The 19,577-nt window shown below is 48.5% G+C and overlaps 1 protein-coding gene across 1 annotated transcript in view; it reads left to right on the forward strand.

Moving 5' to 3' along the window:
• LOC128843944 (uncharacterized) overlaps nt 1-18,219 on the forward strand; it is a 28,606-nt gene extending 10,387 nt beyond the window's left edge. The window contains exons 16-30 of the mRNA XM_054041088.1: nt 1,065-1,211; nt 1,697-1,746; nt 2,348-2,468; nt 3,952-4,037; nt 5,032-5,158; nt 5,581-5,771; nt 6,979-7,069; nt 7,590-7,731; nt 8,015-8,199; nt 9,775-9,930; nt 10,807-10,940; nt 12,131-12,261; nt 12,450-12,544; nt 13,055-14,867; nt 16,581-18,219. Coding sequence (XP_053897063.1) covers nt 1,065-1,211; nt 1,697-1,746; nt 2,348-2,468; nt 3,952-4,037; nt 5,032-5,158; nt 5,581-5,771; nt 6,979-7,069; nt 7,590-7,731; nt 8,015-8,199; nt 9,775-9,930; nt 10,807-10,940; nt 12,131-12,261; nt 12,450-12,544; nt 13,055-14,867; nt 16,581-16,663 — 3,552 coding nt within the window. The 3' untranslated portion in view covers nt 16,664-18,219. The remainder of the gene's footprint in view (nt 1-1,064; nt 1,212-1,696; nt 1,747-2,347; nt 2,469-3,951; nt 4,038-5,031; nt 5,159-5,580; nt 5,772-6,978; nt 7,070-7,589; nt 7,732-8,014; nt 8,200-9,774; nt 9,931-10,806; nt 10,941-12,130; nt 12,262-12,449; nt 12,545-13,054; nt 14,868-16,580) is intronic.
• The last annotated feature ends 1,358 nt before the right edge of the window (nt 18,220-19,577 follow it).

Consider the following 19,577-nt stretch of genomic DNA (forward strand, 5'->3'; position numbering starts at 1 on the left):
GGCTTATAACATTTGTGGATGACACCAAGCTGGGAGGGGTTGCAAACACCGTGGATGACAGGATTAGAATTAAAAATGACCTTGACAAATTGGAGAATTGGTCGAAATTCAACAAGTTGAACTGCAGTAAAGACAAGTGCAAAGTAGTGTTCTTAGGAAGGAAAAATCAAAAGCACAACTACAAAATGGGGAATAACTGGCTAGACAGCAGAGCTGCTGAAAAGGTTCTGGGGGTTATAGTGTATTACAAATTGAATATGAGTCAACATTGTGATGCAGTTGTGAGAAAGGCTAATATCATTCTGGGGTGTATTAACAGGAAGAAATTTCCCGTTCTACTCAGTGCTGGTGAGGCCTCAGCTGGAGTACTGTGTCCAGTTCTGGGGGCCATGCTTTAGGAAAGATGTGGACAAATTGAAGAGAGTCCAGAGGAGAGTGACAAAAATGATAAAAGGTTTAGAAGACCCAACCAGTGAGGAAAGGTTAAAAAAACTGGGCATGTTTAGTCCTGAGAAAAGAAGACTGAGGGGGAACCTGATAACAGTCTTCAACTATGTTGTGGGCTGTTATCAAAAGGACTGTGATCAATTGTTCTCCATGTCCATTGGAGGTAGGACAAGAAGGAATAGGCTTAATCTGCATTTAGGTTAGATATTAGGAAAAACTTTCTAAGTATGAGTAGCTAAACTCTGGAATAGGGTTCTAAGAGACATTGGAATCCCCATCACTGGAGGTTTTTACCTGTCAAGAATGGTGTAGGGATTTATTTGATCATGCTTCAATGCAAGGGTCTGGACTAGATGACTTCTCAAGGGCCCTTTGATGCCTACATTTCTATGGCAAGCAAAATGTAGTCTAGATTGCCAGAAACCCAGATCTGCAACCCAAGCCATTGAATTTTCTGGGGATGGAATTGCAAAATGTGGAGATCCCATCAGAAAATGTGGGCATCTGGCTATTATTAGCCTGATTCTTTCATCCCAATGCATTAAAAGCATTTCTGGGACAAGTCACGTGGGAAGTCAAAGCCATGTATTTTGATAAGTTGACGGTATCCCTTGCAGATCATCTCCAATTCCTCATCGCTGAATGACATTTTAAATAACGTGCCAGATGATTTGGTGGACCAGGTTCCAATCCCATTGTTGGTGTTTCGAGACGAGCTCCTAGATCTTCGCAAAATCAATGAGAAACAATGGACTCCAGAGCAGGTGACGTTAAGGGCTTGTCTCATTCTCTTCATTTCCAGAAGGGTGTTTAAGGCTGATGCTAGAGTTGGTTATATGTTAAATCAATGGAGGGTTGACCTGAGTGAGGGCTGGGCTCTGCATTCAGAGAGGAGTCTATTAAGTTTAAGGTTGCATTTAACTACATGTGGGAGGTGAAGGCCCCGGGGACATTTTGTGAGAGGTTCTGTATAAGTGTGTATTATTATTTTATCTACATGCTCTGCTTTTAACCACCCATGGTTTCTCAGACATCTCCGTGACCTGCACAAATCTGAGTGGTGTGAACGTTAAGGGAGTTGTTTGCCACTTATAAAAAGGATTATGGAGAGGTCAAAGCCCTCAGCAAGACATCTAATCACACAGTAACGTTAGCTTTCTTCTTTTCTCTGTGGGGCTGGTTGCGCATGGTTCTTGGCTTGTCTCCCCCATGTCTTGTCTATCTGAGTGTGTATTGTTCTCCCTCACAGGCAGCTGTGTTTTTTGTGGATGTATTGAATGCTACCGATAATTACGCTGAGTGAGTACAATTTTTTTTTAGAACTCCAAGCTTTGTGGGTAGGTAAAATAATCTCAGTAGATGGCTTATATGGAGCTATAGCGTATGTGCTTCTGACGCTGCTAAGGATCAGCGTGACAGGCTGCTTGGATGTGGGCCAGATTTCAAAGGTACGTACGCACCTAAATGCCTTTGCACATGTGGTCCTGGATGCCTAGGTGGAGTTTAAATACCTCTGTGTAGTGTTTTATTGTAGAACAAAAACAGACGTGTAAAGAATGCCCTACCCCTTTAAATCCAAACACAAATACAAGGGCTTCCCTCAGCCAAAATCCAGGTGTAGGCTCAGTTTGCCTCACCCAAGCTTAAAGCAAAGGCCTAAAGGGGGCTCGTTTCAGGACAGAAGGAAGCACTCAGCCTAGGGTACGTTCTGTATAATTCCCCTCCAATTGTGACAGCTTACGGTCACGGTCTCTTGCATATAGACAAACCCACAGCCATTGATCGTAGCGGCTAGAGGCAGCCTAGAATTTCCACTGGCTTGTGATCAAGCATCCTCTTTGAGTGAAATCTCATTTCAAATACCCTGTGCCCATGAAGAACTAACCCACCCTGAATTTAGCCTTTCAGCAGCAGTGCTGCAAGGTTTCCAGTGCGGCGCAGCCAGCAGACTGTCGCCTGACAAGATCTCGTCGCTGGTGGAACACGTGAAAAACAAAACCGCCACGCTGAGCGCTCACCAGGTAGGAGGTTCCTTGCCATAACGCTGGCTGGGGTAGAAAGCCAGGAGAGCATGTTATTAACATGTGTGTAACATGTTGCTGTCTGTTAGAAGCGCCACACATTCCAGGGAATCACTACACGGAAAGTTACAGGCTATATTTTTTAAAGTGTGGGTAGAAATGCACAAAGCCCCCCCCCAAAACACTGCATTGTCCTGCAATGGCGGTGCCCCAGGTGGTGGGCCTGGATTTCAGCCTGACTCTGGTTGAAATGAATCCTGTCATAGGGTTTCCCCAAGCTCTGCTTCCAGAACCTTCCTCTGCCTCAGTTTCCCTACTCTCATATTAGCCGGTAGGCCAGTGCATCAGTGAAGCTCCCAGCAGAGTCACTGTTTCATTCTCTTTTCTGAGGGATGCATTTATTGTTCAAACACAGCTCAACATCAGTCAGGACAGGTCAGCCAGGTCCTGAACTCCCACTACTGCTCCCAACACTGCACCTATCCCTACCCAGGATCCATCTAACTGGTCTGATAAGCCCCTTTCCAGCCCCTTCTCTGATCCAGAGTCTGCTGCAGAAACCTCCCTGCACTCCGCACCTCACTCTCCCTTATGTGACCTGCTCGTTGGCCTTTTATCTCAGCAGCTGGGAGGCAGGTGATCAGTCACAAGTGGGCGAAGCCCAGTTCCCTTAAAGAGACATCCCACCCTAAGACAGACCACGTAAGAGTTCAGCCATAAAAGGTTGTCATGTGCTCACATGCTCCTTTTACTTGCCATAAAAGGTTGTCAAGCTGCATCGGCACTGCAAAAATACAGAGTCATTCCTAAACTTATGGTCCTAGATTTGCTGGGGGCCTGTTTCCTAACTAATCCCGTCGGGGCATGCTTCTGTGGAATGAGTAACAATGCAGATGGGTTACCCCACAAAGCACAGTGGCTCTGACCCTGCGGGGTACTGCACACTGCACAAAGGGAGCTGGCTGAAATGGGACTTACCTCGCACCTCCCACCATCAGAGATTTTAAAAATAATCGTCCTGATTCTCCCATGCCCTGCCCCCGGGCAAGGTCATTTACCCAAGTTCCAAGTGGGCATTACCAGAACGGTAGCATTGTACGCCCAGCTGGCACCGGCGTAAGGGACGACCCAGGGAGCAAGGCACCAGGATCAGCTGAGGGCCTCAGTGTAATTCCCTTCACTCCAAGCAGAGTTCAGCTGGGGATGGATTTGACCCATACGCACAGGGGACCAAAACAACGTGGGGAAGAAAAGCAATGGTGGAAGCAAACCCGGCCTGATGAATGTGTGTCTGTGAAGCAGCAGGAGGGATGAAACATTTCATTTAAAAACAAGAGCTCCCCAGGATTCCCACTTGAGTAAACAGGGTTATTTTTCGTTTTTCTCTGACTCTACGGCCCAAGATAAGTTCTAGTTAATGTACTGAAATGTTTTATGAGAAGCAGGTAACATTGACAGTCGTCTGCCTGTTTCTTTCCATCAGTTATCCTGCATGGCCAAAATACTAGCTGCAAAGAACTTGACAGCAAACTTCACCAGCTACCCGCCAGACGTGCTGCTCTTCTTTGAGTGAGTATCTCAGAGTGGCATAAGCGCTCATTTCCCATATGAGTCAGTAGCATTCGGTCATGAGAGTAGCCCTGATTCAAGGCCAATTATGTCCTTGTGTGCCTAAGGATTACTCATGTGAGGGAAGGTTTGCAGAATTGGGCTCTCAGCTCCAATCCTGCAGCCCTCACTCATTAAAAATCCCCATCAGTGGGGCGTAAATTCAGCTGGAGCCATCTGGAGCAGAGCTCTAGTAAATATTTTTAAACCAGCGGGAGCCCCGGCACGTCCCGCGAGGCTGAAGCCCCGAGCCCCAGGAAATACTTGGTGAGAATTTAAGCCCTGCCTATTGGTTTCAGTGGGAGCTTTTTCTGAATAAAGACAGCAAGATGGAGAACTTCAGACCCAAGTCAGCAAAACACACGTGCTTACCTGTAAGCAGTCACTAGAAGAACTCCCATGCTTAAAGTGAACCACACGCTTAAATGCTTTCATGAACTGAGGCCTTAATCCTCAAAGCCCAGGAGTAAAGTTGGGTCTCTGTTTTAATGTAGAGCTTTGAGGGTCGCTGACCACAAGTGGCCGGTAATAAATGCTAGTTCTGGCTATCTGTTAGAAAGCCAGGTGGGCATTTGGCACCGCTTCTGTGGCAATGCGGGGCCATTGGCAAGGAGAGAATGGCTAGCAGCTCTGAGCATAGGAGGCAATGGCACTAGCCCCGGATGCACTACGTGCCCTCTCCATGGGGCGAGCAGAGCATGGAGCAGAAGCTGATGGGCCCGATTCCTCTCTAAGTCACACCAGAGGATCCCCAGGGTTTAGATTCTGCCCCATCCCGCTCAGAGCAGCATTAGCACATTTCTCAGGAAAGCGGCTGGCGTTACTGGCCCAACGTGCCAGGGACCTCCTCCAGGACAAGTCGCTGAAGAAGGCGCACATGCTGCAAACCACGGTTGTCATTTCTGAGGTCTGTTCCCCGCCCACACCCAGTTTACACAATTTCCATTCCTTACAGTTTCACCCAAGTGCAGAATCACACCTGCAAAGAGTTTTACAGTCTGGCTTCCCAAGGGAATCTAAACCTGCTGCCAAATGGATCGGCCCAAAGAACACAACTCCTGAATAATGCATTAGTGTGCCTGGTAAGTTACAATCTACCTTTCAAGTGCACCTTCTCGGTGCCCTAATGATCAGTTCAGTGCTTTAGCGGTAGTAGCTATACGCACGACATCAGCCTCCCGGAGTAAATTAAGTCCAGTTAGTTTCCTTTCCTTGCAAATATTAGTTGCTAATATTTGGGGCCAGATCCTGCCATTTTAATGTTGAGTTATAATTTACTCACTGAGTAACTGAGTAAGTTACTATCTGTTGTAAGATAGAGCGGTCAGATACGGCCTTTGGCTTGTAAGCCGGGTGAATACTGAAGGAAAACAAGTTTGAATAGTTCACTCCGAAATATTGCAGAACGTATTGACTGAGTCAAGGGATCTCACTCGCCCGGCTCTGGGGCGTTGCCTGGTTTATAAGAGAATTCTGACACCTGCTGTGTTGCCCTTTCCCCCAGGGCAGGGTGAATAACACACTGAGCAAGGAACAGCTTAGCAGCCTCGGAGCGTTGCTGTGTGACATGGATCCAGCAGCCATCACAGACTCCGACCCTCAGATCCTGGAGAATCTGAAGCTCTGTCCAGATCTAACAGGGGCCCAGAAAGCTGCTCTCAACGCTCTCCTCAGCAGTGGGGAAAGCCAGGACGGGTAGGCGCTTCCCCTTGGGGTGTTCTGGACTATAAGGTGGATAGAAAGCTGGCTAGATCGTCGGGCTCAACGGGTAGAGATCAACGGCTCCATGTCTAGATGGCAGCTGGTATCAAGCGGAGTGCCCCAAGGGTCAGTCCTGGGGCCGGTTTTGTTCAATATCTTCATTAATAATCTGGAGGATGGCGTGGACTGCACCCTCAGCAAGTTTGCAGATGACACTAAACTGGGAGGAGTGGTAGATACACTGGAGGGTAGGGATCGGATACAGAGGGACCTAGACAAATTAGAGGATTGGGCCAAAAGAAATCTGATGAGGTTCAACAAGGATAACTGCAGAGTCCTGCACTTAGGACAGAAGAATCCCATGCATTGCTACAGACTAGGGACCGAATGGCTAGGCAGCAGTTCTGCAGAAAAGGACCTGGGGATTACAGTGGATGAGAAGCTGGATATGAGTCAACAGTGTGCCCTTGTTGCCAAGAAGGCTAATGGCATTTTGGGCTGTATTATTAGGGGCATTGCCAGCAGATTGAGGGACATGATCATTCCCCTCTATTTGACATTGGTGAGGCCTCATCTGGAGTACTGTGTCCAGTTTTGGGCCCCACACTACAAGAAGGATGTGGAAAAATTGGAAAGAGTCCAGCGGAAGGCAACAAAAATGATTAGGGGTCTGGGGCACATGACTTATGAGGAGAGGCTGAGGGAACTGGGATTGTTAGTCTGCAGAAGAGAAGATTGAGGGGGGATTTGATAGCTGCTTTCAACTACTTGAAAGGGGGTTCCAAAGAGGATGGATCTATTTGTTCTCAGTGGTGCCAGATGACAGAACAAGGAGTAATGGTCTCAAGTTGCAGTGGGGGGGGGGGAGGTTTAGGTTGGATATTAGGAAAAACTTTTTCACTAGGAGGGGGTGAAGCACTGGATATGAGTCACCTAGGGAGGTGGTGGAATCTCCTTCCTTAGAGGTTTTTAAGGCCCAGCCTGACAAAGCCCTGGCTGGGATGATTTAGTTGGGGATTGGTTCTGCTTTGAGCAGGGGGTTGGACTAGATGACCTCCTGAGGTCCCTTCCAACCCTGATATTCTCTGATTCTCTGAAAGAACGAGATTAACCCTGAAATGGAGGATTATTTGTGTATGGGTTTGACTAGAGAATACTGTTTGTGACTTATCTAAACTTTGCCTTTTCCTGCATGGTGCAGGGCTCCTTTATCATGGGATTTAGGGAGTTTGCAGAGTCTTGGATCGCTCACTTTGTATCTGAACCGAACAACTTGGAGGTCAGTCAAGGAGGTAGGTTACGCACCTAGGCAGCTTATTAGGGAGATAGCTGTGCCGAGTTCACTCTTTGGGAAACAGGGGTTTGCTTCTGAGATGCACTGGGTAGCATGAGAGTTATATTATTGTATATTATAGCTGTGAACTATGTTCCACACTGTGAAATCCTTGTGTGAGCAGCAGATGCTCATGCACTTGGTCTTTCTCTCTTCCTCTCCCTGCTCCCTCCGCTCCTTTGTCACCAACCTCTTCTCTCCCTTCACAGATCTTACAATTGTTCTGTCAACGGAGCTTTCTCCTCTACCAGTCTTGCCATCTGGGACTCCATCCTTTCCTCTTTGCCAAACCCTGATCGTTTTTAATTCCTCTCTGCTTGGGTCTGATCCAAAGAAGTCAATGGATAGACTCCCGTTGACTTCAGTGGGCAATTGATTATGCTTCTTGTGAGCTAACGCCTGCATACCTCTGGGCTATTGCCCGTTTTGTCCTCAGCTTCATCCGCGACTTAGGAACTCCTATTCTTCCTTTTCCCCAGGGTGTGAGAAAGGCCTTCTTCAGAAGTGTTGTAGCTGGGTACCAAACCCAAAGTGCATCTCAGAAGGAGAAAACCATGCTTCTCTTAAAATCTATTGGATCCGCATCACCTTCATCTTCCAGATCTAAACGTGCCACTGAACGTAAGTGGAGGAGCGTTAAAATTAGCAATGGGCCAATCGTGGGTTTGGATCAGTTCGGATAATCACTCAATGGTCTGGGGGTAGCATTTTCAAAAGCTTCTGCATGACCTAGGAGCCCAAGTCCCATTCTCTCTGTTCCCCTAGGGCCAGCAAAACTGGGATTACTTGGGGGAAATTCTCTGGCCTGGGTTATCCAGGAGGTCAGACTACATGATCCCCATCTTCTGGCCTTAGAATCTATGAATCTGTGAAATCTTTCCCTGTCTACCAATTCTATCAACAGAATGCAAGTCTGAACCTATCACCGCCAGCACCATCCAAGACCCCCTCTTCATTGTGTATTATGACACTAAGGGGCAATTTGATGCATGCTTGAGTAACGAGGTTTTGAAAGCCAACCTGGTTCCATTGCTGGAGCAGCCTCTCACAGAGGAGTACCTTGATGTCATGAAAAGAAAACTCAGTGAGGTAACAAAGACTATCACGAAATAAGACAATAACAAGCAGCTGAGCTCCAACTTAGTACACGGCCTTTCCAGGCAGGGAGAACTCTGTTTGTAGGTGATTTTCATCCTTGGGAATAAGCGTCATGGGGAAAGATTTCTGACCAGAGCAGAGTACGTGCATGTTGGGTGGGGGGTGTTGGGATGTTCATTTCTACATCCTGAAGGACTATAACAGAGTCAATGTGCTGGCTGGGGGAGCGGGTGTTTCTTAGCACATCCATACCCAGCCCTTACAAGGTGTTGCTCTCCCGGATGGGGAGGACCACTTTCTGAGGCAGTAACTCTAGGAGTAGGTTCAGGGCTCTCTCTGTGCTTCCTGCCTTTGGGAGAAAGGAAATAGCAACACCAGAAGCATAAGGGGAGCTGCTTCTGTCCCCTCTCCCACTAATACATAGACATGGTTTTATTGTGTACTGAACTCAGGCCTGTGTCATTGTTCTGGGGACTCTGCCCGCCTGTGCTAACCCCTACTAAACAGAGCATGAGGTCACATAACCAGAGTGCATCCTCCGTGTCACAGTCTCTTCTGCGGCCTCTGGAGACACGATGCTGGAGGAGAAGCAGTTGCCGAAAGCTACTCCAGTCACCTTGTCTGGAGACAGAATTTTTTGACCTGCTCCCTCAGGGCTGAGTTCACTCCTCACCACAAGGAACATGCAGAGAGTCCAGTTCGGGCCAAGTTCTCCTGCCCCCCCAGTGCTGTCGTACAATTTGAGCGATGATGAAAACTGCCAGGGGGATGATGCAGAAATCATTCAAAAGCAGTGTGTCTGAGCTCAAAGAGGGATCCAGGGCTGAACTTTGCAGCTCGGGTCAATCCCTTGTTAAACAACAATGTGGTCTATATTTATCATCCGTAGTGCTTTGGGTATCATTCACTGTAGAGGAGTGGGGTTGGGCCGGGGACAGTGGTGTGGGGGAGAGTTCTGGAGAGAAGCAAGGAGAGCTGTGAAGATCAGTGGGAGAAAGGGGGATGGAAGGAGGAATGGTGATTAGCACTGGGGAAGGGAGGAGGAAGAGGGTATCATGGAGAGAAAGTCGAATGGTTGGGAGGTGAGCGACGAGCTGAATCAAGGGAAGTGAGAGTCAAATGCAAAATCAGAGCTGGAGAAGGGCAGGAATGAGCGCAGAGTGGTCCGGAGGAGCCTGCACTGGGTGTTAATGGTCTAACTGGGTAGATGTTGGTAGTCTGCAATGTTACTCCCGTGCCTGATTTCGGTACGTTGGCTGCCCATATGACTAGAGCACCTCAGCTCAATACCCAGAGGGACTGACCATCAGAAATCAAGCCAAAACTATCACAAAGAGACAGCGACCCGCGGGAAGCAGGCAGGCAGTGGTAAAAGTAAGGAGGGGATAGAAGCCAAGAGGATGCTGTGTCCGGTGGTGAGCGAGAGATAGAAACAGGATTTCCTGTTACACTTTAAACCAGTGGGAATTAGCCTCCTGCTCTTGATATCCATGTTTCACATACATCTAGCTGCTTAGCACGTTCAGTGATATTCCTTTTGCTAACGAGTCACCCTGGACCTTCCAGATTTACCCCGCTGGGATCCCAGAGGACCAGTTAAAGCTGTTTGGTCAGTTATCACGCCGCTACGATGAGAACGAGATCGGCACGTGGAGAGTGACTTCCAGTGACACACTATCAGCCTTACTGGATCCAGCAGGCGGACGCTGGAAGGCATCTGGGGTAAAAATGCCAGTGGCTGTTAACATAGCTATTGATGTGCTAGAGCAAGAGAGTGTGATCCCACAGCCAGTAGATAATAGACATGGGAGAAGGGAGAGGGTGGCATTAAGCATATGGAGTCCTTTGCTGACAGAAATGAAAGCTCTGTCCTTATTGCTTCCTTGCTAGTTTCACTCTCTTAAATACAATAGCACCGATTCTCCCCTGCTCCACGCACAGATTCTCATGGCACATTTTCACCAGCCCCGGCCTATCAGCGTGCTTTATTTACGCCAACTGGCTATTGCCTCCATGTGACTCTACGCCCGTTGTGAATTGGTGTAGCACGGGCACACTCCACCCTACCCCCCCGCACCCGAGACCAGGCTGCAGAGGGGCAATGGAAGAAAGAGCCAGATGTGCTGGTTTCCTTTACACAAGGAGAACTTTCAACTGCCCGGTTAGGGCCAGATTCTACCATCTTGTGCTGATGCGACAGAGCAACGTAACCGGAACAGGAGTAGAGCATCCGAGCCAATATTTAGAAAGATGGTTACACCACAGGATTCTATTTAACAGGCCTGGTGTGAGAGCTGAGTTTTGGGGAGAGGTATTTGATAGAGGGGATGCAGCTACAACTTGTACAGGGCCAAGGAGACTCTCCCAGGGGCATTGGCCAGCAGGCGTAGATGGGGAAGCGTCTGGATTTACATTCTTCCTCTTTTCATCTTGGCTGCATGGGCTAGAATGAGTCAGTTTCTCTGTTCCTGACAGCCACAGCTTTGATCATTGAAAGGATACAGTGTTTGTAGCAGTTACTATACTACTCTTGTGTGTTTTTATAGGGAGGGTTTGTATTCTCTAAATAAATTCACCTTCTTTAATTTTGTTTTCCAGGCCAAGCAACTGATCACTAGATACACGGACTTGGGGGGCACCTTAACTGGACCCTTACTTCAGAAAATTGGTGGTAGAGATCTGTGTGGGCTGGATGATGATCAGATTAATAAAATAAGCCCAGAAGCAATTGGGTAAATCACCTTTAGAAATGGAAGGGGCACTTTAATTTCACGAGTGAATCTTTAGACTCACGTTAGTGCTGCAAAGTGTTGGACAAAACTCCACTCTTTCAGGGTGCGTTGTAACAAGCGCTCCAGAAAACCCTCCAGATTCTGGACATCTCTTGGGTCTGCAAAGCTGGGCTGGAGAGGTCATGGGAGTCAGGCAGCCTGGGTTTTAGGTCTGATTCTACCGCTGACTCGCTGTGTGACCATCGGCAAATCACTTAACCTCTCTGTGCCTTCACACAAGTAACCCTTGCCAAGGAACTGATCACTTGGAGTAAGGAATACTTGTGCTAGTAAGAGAAGCAAGATTTGCCTGCTATGGAGCAGGGCTGGTTGTAGGATCCCATTATGGTGGGGGGAGGGCCCTGTGGGTACTTTGGGGCCTGCGTGTAGCTATTTAAAAAACAAACAACATTCCGAGTCCAGAGGCTAGTTGGACCCCTACAAAATCTGGTATTTTCAGGGCTTTAAAAAGTGAAATTTGGATACTGCGTCAGTATTTGCGATGATTTATAATTTCTATAATGGACAAGGACTCTCCAATCTGCTGCTATTCCACTGCTTAACACTGGATAACTTTGTACATATTTTGGACTTTCTGACAATTTGGGGCCCCTTGAAGATTTTCTTTGGGGGGTGTGGGGCGCAAATGTCCCCTTTGCTCCACCGATAGTGACAGCCCTGCTAAGAGGTTAGAACTATGGGTAGGAACGAAAAATTGCAATAAACCTGGAGAGAAAATGCCAAAAAAACAACGGTAGCGAGCTAATTGGCAAACAGTCGTTCTGAGGGAGTCTTGGGGTGATGCTGAAAAATTAACGAGCTACGTGCTTGCACTCTGCTATGGTAGCAAAGAAAGCCATGCAATTTTGGGCTGTTCTTGCAGAAACAGCCTGGGCCAGATTCCTTGCTGTGCTGAGGTCATACTCTGCAGAGTGGCCAACGGGAGCCGCTGGCCCTGCCCCCATTCTCCGTTTATTAGCCCGTATTCACAGGGTCAGATGGCCTGCCATATTTAGGATCAAGGAATAAATCATCCGTCCAATTAGCTATGGATCTTGGGAGGGTTCATATGGTCACAGAACTGGGCCTTTGTTTGCTCTCATTCTGGGCAGGAGCCACTGATTGTAACGTGCGACTTTCTCTTCACCTAGGACTGCTGGGAAATTAGACATTTCTTCTTGTTCACAAAGCAAGAAAGACCGTCTGTATGCAAAAGCCCGTGATGCCTTTGCTAGCCAAACTGGAACCAGTGCTTACTACCCTTTAATTCAGCCATATTTAGGTAGGTATTTAAACTTTTCCCTTCTTTTATTCTAGTGCAGTTGATACAGGACTGGTCCTCCCCTGCCCCCTCCATAGATTGGCATAACTAGACGTTTATAAAAGACATGCAGTAACAACCCTGCTCCCTGCTTGGAAAATGCTACCGCGTCTGTAAGTTTATTAAAAACCCTACCTATTTTTATTAAGGTGGAGCTCCAATAAAGGACCTGGAACACTTAGCAGGATCTAATATTGCCATGGATATCGACACATTTACTTCCTTAAAACCCAGCGAACTGCAGGTATGTTACACACATTCATTGCGTGCTCCTTAAACTGCTGGCGCGTGCCTAGTAGAAGACCCCAATTCCATTGCTAGAGATTCTACCAGCTGTCTTGGTATGGTCAGGATCTCTAGTGGAATGTCCATCAATGCAATGCTACAGAACAGCTGGTGGAGTGAGAGATCCACAGAGAAAGGGGGTTTGCACCACTGATGCACATATAATGCTTTAGACGTGTAAAGCATTATATGTGCATCAGTGGTGCAAACCCCCTTTCTCTGTCCTGAGGAGCTGACGATCTCAGAAGACAGGGAATATAACTTCACAGGAGAGAGGCCGCGCAATTATGTTTAGCAAGTGTTAGCGTCAAGGCCCAATGAGAACTGGATGGGAGGGATTTGGGATGCTGTCTCTTTAATACATATTTTTTTAAATGTTATTATTTTGTCAGTAATCATATTAGAAAAAGTATCCTCTGGTAACACCGCCTGTTTGTGAAGTTGAACTGTTTTCACAACTGCATTGCAGAACCTCAGTGTCCAGAATGTGAAAAATTTGCTTGGTGTAAACCTCCCTGATCTAAAACGAGCTGAAAATCATCCATCCGTGAGCAGCTGGATCCAGAGGCACTATCAATCAGAACTGGACAGCGTCCTGGGCATCGGTCTGCTCGGGGGAATGTCAGAGCCAGTCTCAGAGGCAACTGCTAGCAGTGGGACTTCCGCTACCCCTGATACCAGCACCACCCCACCGACCACCACCTACAATGTCACCATCCCCCACGAAACCACCTCCCCACCTGCTATCATCACCCCCCTTGCTACCATCCGCAATACCACTACTACACACATCATCACTTCCCCACTTGCTACCACCGACAATACCACCACCACCCACAACACCACCTCCCTACCTGCCACCACCTACAATGGCACCATCCCCCACGAAACCACCTCCCCACCTGCTATCATTGCCCCACTTGCTACCATCCACAATACCACCACCACCGACAACACCACCTCCCCACCTGCTACCACATACAATGACACCATCACCCATGACATCACTTCGCTACCTGTTATGATCACCCCACTTGCTACCATCCACAATACCACTACTACCCACCACACCACCTCCCCACCTGCTACCACCTACGATGACACCACAACCTACGATGACACCACCACCCACGACACCACTTCCCCACCAGCTACCACCTACAATGACACCATCCCCCACAACACCACTTCACTACCTGTTATGATCACCCCACTTGCTACCATCCACAACACCACTTCCCCACCTGCTACCACCTACAATGATACCACCACCCACGACACCACTTCCCCACCTGCTACCACCTACAATGACACCACCACCCACGACACCACTTCCCCACCTGCTACCACCTACAATGACACCACCACCCATGACACCACTTCGCCACCTATGATCACCCCACTTGCTACCATCCACAATACCACTACTACCCACAACTCCACTTCCCCACCTGCTACCACCTACGATGACACCACAACCTACGACACCACTTCCCCACCTGCTACCACCTACAATGACACCACCACCCATGACACCACTTCGCCACCTGTTATGATCACCCCACTTGCTACCATCCACAATACCACTACTACCCACAACACCACTTTCCCACCTGCTACCACCTACAATGACACCATCCCCCACAACACCACTTCCCCACCTGCTACCACCTACAATGACACCACCACCCACGACACCACTTCCCCACCTGCTACCACCTACAATAACACCATCCCCCACAACACCACTTCGCTACCTGTTATGATCACCCCACTTGCTACCATCCACAATACCACTACTACCCACAACTCCACTTCCCCACCTGCTACCACCCACAATATCACCATCCTACCTGCTACTATCCACACTACCATCTCCCCAACTGCTATTATCACCCCAACTAGCATCACCCACAATACCACCTCCCTACCTGGTCCCACCCACAACACCACCTTCATCACCTCCCCCAAGAAGCCTGTCACTTCCTCCCAGCCCACCCCAAACTCCACCTCCCCATCTCCCATCACCTCCACATCCACCCAAAAGACTGTCCTCACCCCAGCTTCCAGCACCACAACATCCACTGGCAAGTCTACCCCTACCTCAATAGCTACCACTCCCACAAGCCCTGGCAAGACGGCTGTTCCCCCTGCACCGGCCACCACCGTGTCTTCCACAACCATGATCACCCCCAAGACAGACACTAAAAAACCAGCTACCAACACGACATGGCCACCAAAGCCATTACCACCAGGATACATCATTCTTGAACCGGTCACCGGTATGTATCTGTACAATGCACCAAAGTTAGGAAGAAGGAAAGTCTCAGGAAACAATCCCGGTGAAAAAATACCCCTTGACTAACACAGTCATTTGAGTCTGTTGATGACCAGCACCAGAATATGTATTCTGTTATTAGTAAGGGCACCCGTTACAGCTACTAGCAAATCAAGCAATGACACCCCACCGGGGAGTGCTATCAGTTCACAATATGAAACGTGCTGCCGTCAGATACTGCATGCGTTGCAGTCCAGTCAGGCACATCTTAGCACGTTTACACATGCTCTGGGTATGTCTTCACTGCACACTTCACATGGGCTCTTAGCAAGTGCAAACTCCCCTGCCATCCACACCGAAAAACCTCACACCAGGGTTTGGAGGTGCTTTGAACTTAGGTTGGGTGACACGGCTGGGGTAGTGGGGATTTGAGCCTAGGCCGCAGGTTCACATGGGCTGGAATCCACCCACCTTGCAGCGAGGCTCCAGAATAATTATTTGAATGTTGGTAGTCCCCCAGTGCTTTCCCACAATCCCCCTGGAAGGACAGACAAAATCTGCAGTTGACTGGGAAAAAATCCTAGCGCACCTCAGCGCCATGTCCGCAGGCCCACACGGGCGAGTGAGGAAGCAGGAATGTGTGTAGGGCTTTGCAGTGGGGATGCTCACGCCTGGGCTGGGCTAAGCAGGGTACCAGGGTAATTGTGCAGTGTAGACATAGATGTATATTGGGGCCCCAGCCTCTGCCGATGTGAGCTGTTAACGCTTAACTGACCTTAGTGGAGCTGTGCTTGGTTACACCTGCTGACCATGTTTTTGGTGTATTTAGTGCTCCTGAAGAGAGATTTTAGCAGCCCTGAGGGTCCCAAGTATAACAAAGGCTGAAGCTGCTGTAGGGCAGCGTCCTCATATTGACCCAACCAAGGTCCCATGCCTGAGCTGAAGAAACTCTCTCTCTGACACAGAGGAGAGGTCAATGTCCACTAACCGTCAGCCCTTGGCCTTTTTGCACAGGATCCATGGGTGACACATTATATTATTGTTCACTCAAATATACCCGCCTGACTGATACCCCAACCTCATTGCACATGGGCACTGAATCAGACAGTATTGTTTGTCATTATGGAGCGAGTGTAGGGGGGTGAAAACATTATCTACTATACGGGGTTGGGCGGTGAAGCCACGGGAGCTGAACTGGAGATAGCCTCGTCACACCTGGGCTGGTGCGCAGGTGGGGAATTACACAGACAAATTCCTAAATGGCTTTTCTTCGAAAATGCTCTCCTGTCAGATAGTACAAAGAGCCGGCTTCTCTCGTCAGTACAGCCTGGTGTGGCTCCACTGAGTTCAGTGGGTTTTCTCCTGCCTTACATCTGTAATACCATCACCACTGCCAATACCACCGCCCCAGCTACTGTGCCCTAGTGTGAGAGGAAAAACAGTCCTTTCATGTATAGTAAGTTCTATTCCACCACGCTCTCTACCTGTAACCAGCTGTGGGGTGCTGTTGCATGGCTGTGCGACCTTGGGGGCTTGTAGGGACAATAGGTGATGTAGGCCAAAAGGCAACACCTCTCTGTCTACATTAATCCTACCAGGAGTGCCTGAATGCCAAACACGATGCTGTTCCCATCACCCCTTTGGGCGTTCGGGTCTGACCACGCTGATCATATGGACAAGCCAAGTAATTCTGATTTTTATTCTTTCCATCATCCAGCGTCAGGATCCAAACCAGCTTTCCGTTTGCTGCATGCCATCTCCGTTACCATCGGAATCTCCTTGTTGAGCAGGGTTCTCTAATGCCACCGTCACAGGCTCTGCCTCCACCACGTTCCTCCTTCCTTTAATTCCTCCCCTGACCCAAACCAGCTGAGATGGCAGCTGCAGACGTTTCATATCCCCCCCAAGGGAAGCAGCGACGCCATGAAAAGCAAAGACGCACAGTAGATCAAGCAGCTGTAGCACCGTCACTCTTGAGTCCCTGGAGCAATGCAATCATCCCGGAGAAAAGGGAAAGCACATTAGCACTACGCCAAACAGCACACTGTGGGTGTTGTCGCTCAGCGGTTCAGAGAGAAGAGCAGTACAAGAATCTCACACCAGGACCAGGAGCAGCAGCATGCAGAAAATCCCCAAAGGACCCTTCCTATTGGCTCCCTTTGCCCCATCCATGGGTATGCAAAGCCTTCTCCAGCTGATCTCCCAAGGCCAAGCCCTTCTCAGGAGCAGCACCCGATGCCTACGCTGCATCTCCTTGGTCAGCAAGGGTGAAGCCAGCCCATAGGGTTACCTGGAGGAAAGTCCAGTTGTGGGGAAGGTTGCAGGGGGTAAAGGACACGGGCTGAAATACTGATTCAGTTTGAAATAAACAGGGGTCTATGGTAGGGCAGATGCATTGCTGATGTAACGCCACTGGTTTCAACAGAGTGAGGCTAGCCATGAATTTGACCCACTGTTCTGTGCACGACACATTAACTACGCCTGGTTACAAATGGAACCGATAGGGCCAAGTCCTTGGCTGGTGTAAATTGCCACACTGCCATTGAAGTCAAGGGAGCTGCAGCAATTCACACCACCAGTGAATAACGTTATCGGGGGTGGGGGTGGGGAATCACCATTTTTCCAGCCAAAAAATACAAGTCAAAATAATGACTGTGAGTTCTAGTCTCCCATTACAACAACCTGGACCTCTCCACCATGCTGGGGTCTTTTATCTGCTGGGGATCAGTGTCACCATATGGCTAACAGGAACCTATCCAGGGGCCGGCTTCAGTTCCAAAATCTTTAGGATTTCAGGCTGTGAGGCAGGCATGAGCCTGGAAGACACACCTGCCTACTAGATAAATACTAGTCATAATACTATGATCAATTGTATTGTGGTTGGGTTGGGCTCCATATTGATCTGTCAAGGGGCTCCACTCTGCCACCCTTCCTTACATGGGGGAGAACTTGAGCCATAACTAGTCCCATTGGAATCACAATTGAAACTCGTGGAGTAAGTCACTGCCCACTGTAAGAGGCGCAGAATCGGGTCTATTATTCTTGTGCTATAAACACAGTAGTGTCATGTATCCATCTGACGGCTCTGCCAGAAATCCCATAGATGTATTTAATTTGCTTTATTTTGGACTTATGAGAGATCTTTGATCAGGATTTGTTCAAGCCCTGCCAAAGCCACTTGGGTGGGAACATTTATTTAAAAGCGTGTATATGGATTATCATTTTACTGCTGTATAGGCAACATCAGGCAAAGTATTTTACTTTTTCCTAATCACAGATGTCCCTTGATGTGTACAATGCTTTCAGTTTAAGCTGTCTTTCCACTTAGTTTTAATAAAATATACCAGTTCCGTTCATAGATTGAGTTCCTCCACCTGTTTAGAAATGCAATATGCATCCGAAGAAGTGGGCTGTAGTCCACGAAAGCTTATGCTCTAATAAAATTGTTAGTCTCTAAGGTGCCACAAGTACTCCTGTTCTTCTTTTTGCGGATACAGACTAACACGGCTGTTACTCTGAAAATTGCTATTTCTGTCTATCTCCTCCAACCAAGCTTGTATTCTCAATCTTACATTCCAATAACTCTCCTATAAATTCTCCCCATGAAGTGAACAGAGGGGAAAAATTGGGAAGGGAACCTCAGAGTTGGTCTCTTCCCTCCAGGTCCTCTACCTTCATGGTTTCTTCCCTCATGGGTTGAAGAGATTCTTATATATCTTCTTGCTGAGGGCAAGTCAATGGTGCTAGTAGACTGAGCGAGTGCTCATCTGTGTGAGGAAAGGCTGCACTGTCTAGCCAGAAGTGAGCAGTGACTCGTAGGGCTTTCATGGAACGTGCAAGTGACATGGTCAGAGGCAAAACACACGGGTGTTAGTGTGATAGTGTCTATCCCCCACCACTCCATCCCAGGTTTTGCACAATGTCCAGTTCATGCTGGAACAAGCCACTTTGGAGCTGTTAGAGATCTCCAGCTAGGACTGATCATTTCAATAAACCTGCAAAATTATTTACCTTACTGCTGAGATCCTTCGTATTCAAAGTTGTGGTGACCTGCGGCACAGCACCGTGTCTCTCATACTCAGCGAAACCCTACAAATGTGTAAACGGTGACAGTTCCAAGCTGGAAATCCTCATTGACCCATGAGCATTTGCTCCTATGTTATCAGAAAAACGAGGCATTTAAACAAAATTAATGGGAAGCGAAAGGTCTAGACTGATTAGCTGTATGCTTGGATGAAATATATTGGTATATCCCTCTGGAATACCTTTACTTTCTTCTCCCTCTCTCTGGTTTTAACCAGAAATTCCATCTTGGACCTGAGCAATCTTCCCACTGGTACACGCCATGAAGTTTTGGTTTTGACAGAAATCGACGTTTCTGAACATTCCCCAGCCAGCGCTGCTTTTAACCCTGCAGCCCGGCGCCAGAGGCTGTCCCTGGTGAGGAAGATCCTTTATTGCTTCCTGAACATCTGGACTGTCCTCAGCTCCCCTGCAAGTGACATCAGCCACAGGAGAAGTAGGGGCAAGCAGGGCCAGCTCTAGGCACCAGCGCTCCAAGCATGTGCTTGCGGTGGCACTCCGGCTCCTTTTTTTTTTTTTGCTTGCGGTGCAAAAAGCCGGGAGCCGGCCCTGAGCGGAGGTGAGCTGCGGCAGTGGGGGGCGTGGGGAGCGCCGCAGGAAGTAACCCGGGGGGGGGGCAGAGGAACCGCTC

This window comes from Malaclemys terrapin, chromosome 10 (genome assembly GCF_027887155.1).
Source record: "Malaclemys terrapin pileata isolate rMalTer1 chromosome 10, rMalTer1.hap1, whole genome shotgun sequence".
Taxonomy (NCBI): Eukaryota; Metazoa; Chordata; order Testudines; family Emydidae; genus Malaclemys; species Malaclemys terrapin.